The sequence below is a fragment of the Parasteatoda tepidariorum genome, chromosome 5, assembly GCF_043381705.1.
Source record: "Parasteatoda tepidariorum isolate YZ-2023 chromosome 5, CAS_Ptep_4.0, whole genome shotgun sequence".
Taxonomy (NCBI): domain Eukaryota; kingdom Metazoa; phylum Arthropoda; class Arachnida; order Araneae; family Theridiidae; genus Parasteatoda; species Parasteatoda tepidariorum.
Genome location: NC_092208.1, coordinates 73,274,132 through 73,278,303, shown reverse-complemented (window position 1 = coordinate 73,278,303; position 4,172 = coordinate 73,274,132). Strand labels below are relative to the sequence as shown.

Below are 4,172 nucleotides of genomic sequence, written 5' to 3'. Positions count from 1 at the left end.
AACGTCGCCTATATATACATAAACTAGTAATCAAAATTGTAAATTATGGATATATAACGGAACAATTTATTTTTTTTAATTAATCTAACCTACTGAAACACGTAGTTTTCTTGTACTTAAAATAAAACAGCTAAACTGATTGAGAATTGACCTATATGTTTATTTCAAAATGTTGGTTACAGAAAGGGCAGTGCTGAGGTGAAGAGAAAGTACGGATGAAAGAATAAAATGGCTATTTTTTATTTTCTGTTTTTTTCTGTTGTTCGAACCTAATGAAAAGCGGTTGCATACAATAGAAAATAAAAGTACCTCCTCAGTAACTTAATTAAATTGTGTTTGCGTCGAGAGGGAATGTGTCTTTTTTTCTAGCGTAAAATTAGACTAACGCAATTGTTAGAACGTTTTAAGAGAAGCCTGAAGTCTTATAAAATCTCATCCTTATTTTTTTTAAAAAGATTTTTCCCTTTTTTTAGGAAGCGAGAAATTCTAAAGAAAAAGTTCAGCCGTAATAAATTTAGAAGAGGTTTTCAGCAGTAATTTAAATAGAAATATGAAGAAAAAAAGTTTTATAATTAAAATTTGTATGTGGTTAAAAGGGAAAATAGTTGATCGAACACTATTAGCACACCGCAAGTAGTATAATTTATATTCAAATCAAATAAGTACGCTGTAAGAAAAAGGTGACTTTATACCAGATGACGTGGCAAAGCGATTTTGTGCCTTCCATGTTTTTTGTTTCTTTTTTTCTGCTTTTTCTTAAGTTAAGTAGCAAAAAGCGATAGCTAAAGCAGAGATATTAGTCTGAAAATTTCAGACCAACCATAGATCTGAGATATGACACCGCAACAAAAATCGCAGGAAAAAACTTTAAATGCTTATTAACAATTGTTTAAGAAGAATCTTGCGTATCATGCGATTTTATAAAATTTGTAATCCTTGGAAAAGCGAAACAGAAACCGATTGATCTGGAAACTATAAAACATAAATGCAAAAGAATTGTTCATGTTCTACGTAAACAGGAATAATTTAATATAAAACAAATTTCTGATTGGTACCCTCAGGGCAATAGAAAAAGAGAAAGACTTCACTTTGATAATTCTCGTATAGGTGGAAAAATGTTGCCAAATTGACGATTTTTAAAAAAGTTCAATAACATTTAAAATATTACAGTTATTTGTCCGTGCCAATGCCCAGATAATTAGTCGCAGCAAGATGATATATATAAATTGAAATTATATCTTTTCTTCACGTGTGAATCACTTAAACTCTGGATTTTTTATTTTCTTCGGTGAAAGAATTTCGAAAAATCATGTTAAATGAAAATACGATTTTCTCCTAACATAAAGAATCATTTATTCTGTTTTGTTTTCCCTGCACCATTTTCCCAAGAAGCCGCTTTTTTATTTGGCAATTTTACGTATTTTAAAAGCACCTAATAAGAACATTCAGCCAAAAGAAATTCACTCTCATTGACAGTGAGGCCACTGCAACTCTCGGCGATCTTGGCGACTTCGCCAAAAATTTTGGAGACAAAAGTCTTCTATACCTTCCCGAAGATTCGAAGATCTAGATGCTTTCGAATGCGAGTTTTTCGTCTATATCCATTCTGCTCACGATAATTTATTCGAAGCTAAACAGCTTTTTTTCCTACAAAGACGGTCCTAAATGGAGTATTTTAATTTGATATATGAATAAATCTTTTTGTGCTTATACTGAATCACATGTTTTCATTTAGAGAACAAAAAAAAGGTTAATATTTATGGTATAGTGAGTTAAATTTGTGCAAGATATGTGCAATAAAACCTAATAAATTGTCACAAAATCACACCGCTTCACAGTTAATGTACTAATATCATAACACATATATTTTAAATATTTCGAAGAAAAAAAACATAGGTCATTGCGAGGAAAAAATAAAATTTTCCTATGGACGGGAAAAACAAAAATTAGCGCAAATTTTAAAGGAACTTTTTATTGAGGATAGATTTTTTATATTGTTTATACGAAAATTAAAAAAAAAACATACATTGTGATATTCTTTAAAATAATACAGAATAAATGTAACCCGCCTCCTTGTTCCATTAAAAATCTTTCTAGCCAGCATAGATATATCTAAGGTGATTTCAATTTCCTTTCCTGCCTACTGAAAATGTAGCAATCTAAATCAGTAACTAAAGCCAAAGATTGGAATATGTTTCATTTTAAAGTAAAATAGTACAAACAACTGATTGCGATCAACATTTACTATTACAGAAATAGATGAAATGATAGTAGTCCAGTCAATTCAATGTCAATTTACTTTCCTGCCTACTGAAAATGTAGCAATCTAAATCAGTAACTAAAGCCAAAAATTGGAATATGCTTCATTTCAAAGTAAAATAGTATACACAACTGGTTGCAAAAAGTTTTATGGAATAGTAATTTCAAAATATATTTTACTATGGTTCGAATTGTATTGCATCCATAGAAATGGTATCCAAATTAAAAGCGGAATACTTCTGAAATATTAATTTTGTCAATGATAAAGGGATAAAATAAATGATGCTATATTTGTAGTAAAAGCTGTTAAAATTGCAGACAAAACAACAAAAGTCATCCAAAATTTTTATTTGTGACAAAAGTTGAAATCAGAATTTTTTATCTTAATTTTATGTAATTTAATCCAGCAGTTTTCTGAGATTAGGATTCTAAATATGGCATTATTTTTTTATCTCTCTTCTTTCACTTAATAAGAAACATTAAAAATATAGGACTTAGAGCAATTGAGAGATAAGTCACACTAAAATTGGTACCTTTACATGTAACTATTGCTTAGTACTCTCTTCTTTAGTATCTCTCTTCTTTCACGTAATAAGAAACATTGAAAATAAAGGACTTGGAGCAATCTAGAGATAAGTCACACTAAAGTTGATACTTTTATATGTAACTATTGCCTAGTACTGTTTCCTGATTAATTCTTCACAAGTTTCTGGTATATCCATTTTATAACCACACAATGCATATAAAAATTTATTTCATGGTAGGCACAGTGAACAAAAAAGTTTCCCTACTTTCTTAAACAGTTTGAAATTGTGACTTATCATTATATTGCCCCAAATCCTTTCTGTAATTTTGAAAAGAGGAACTCACGTTTTGGCATCTGCTCATCAAATTCGCCATTTCAACCATTTCCGTCCCAAACTGGCTGAAAGCTTTGACAAATTCTGTAAAATTGGCCACGTTTTCCAGCCGATTCAGGCTAATCGATACCTAAGAGTAATAAAACAAATTCAAATTTGTATTATGTAATGTAAACTGACATGCGAAAAACACAGTAATCAAACGTTGCTTTGCTAAATAATATTTATGATAATTTAAAGAATTGTCAGTTTATTTTCATTGAATTTTTAGTGCATGTTAAAGACTTCACTGGAGGAAGTTTTTCTATTACATTTTAACAAAAAACCGTCAATTGGAATGAATTGAAAATTAATAAATAGAATATTGGAATCAATTGAAATAAGTGAATGGAATATTAGAATTAATTGAAAATGAATGAAAGGAAGTAATTGAATTAAATGAAATGGAATTAATTAGTTTAAAACTGTATACTTTGCATTTTTAGAATTTCACTGAATTTTAATTGTTTTGAAGCATTTGTAAGCAGGAAGCCCAACATTTTGAAATTTTAATGATTTCTTTTTAGAAATCATTAAAATTTTATTTAGGAATTTTTAACAATTTTTGTTGAAACCATCTCCCTTCATTCAAGTTTTATGTATTCTTCTTCTGAATGGTTCATATAGAGTTGGAGAAATTTTAATCACACAGACTGAATAAAATTTTTTGATTGAATGTTTGGGTTTTCATTCTAGAAATTCTACAAAAATATTATGAGTCCCCCACTTAAAACACTTGTTGTGCCACAGAAAGATAAACAAGTTAGTAACCAATTGGTTCTCATGTTATCTTGATAACGGCCGTCACATGACAAAGTATAGATTCATCATGTTTAAAAAACAAAACATTTCACAGGAATTATTTTCTAAACCTCGGCTAGTGCTGTGCATAATTCAGTACTTTCACACTTTTTTCCAATACCTGCCAAAGGTACTCAAACGGTACCCAAAACGGATAGAAATGAGATATTTTAAAACTATTTTATACAGTTAACAGATATATATATATATATA

General features: G+C 29.3%; 1 protein-coding gene across 1 annotated transcript in view; it reads right to left on the bottom strand.

Moving 5' to 3' along the window:
• The window catches only part of LOC107442117 (alpha-catulin), a 262,498-nt gene that overhangs the window by 70,829 nt on the left and 187,497 nt on the right, over positions 1-4,172 (bottom strand). Inside the window, exon 4 of the mRNA XM_071181077.1 lies at positions 3,130-3,249. Coding sequence (XP_071037178.1) covers positions 3,130-3,249 — 120 coding nt within the window. The remainder of the gene's footprint in view (positions 1-3,129; positions 3,250-4,172) is intronic.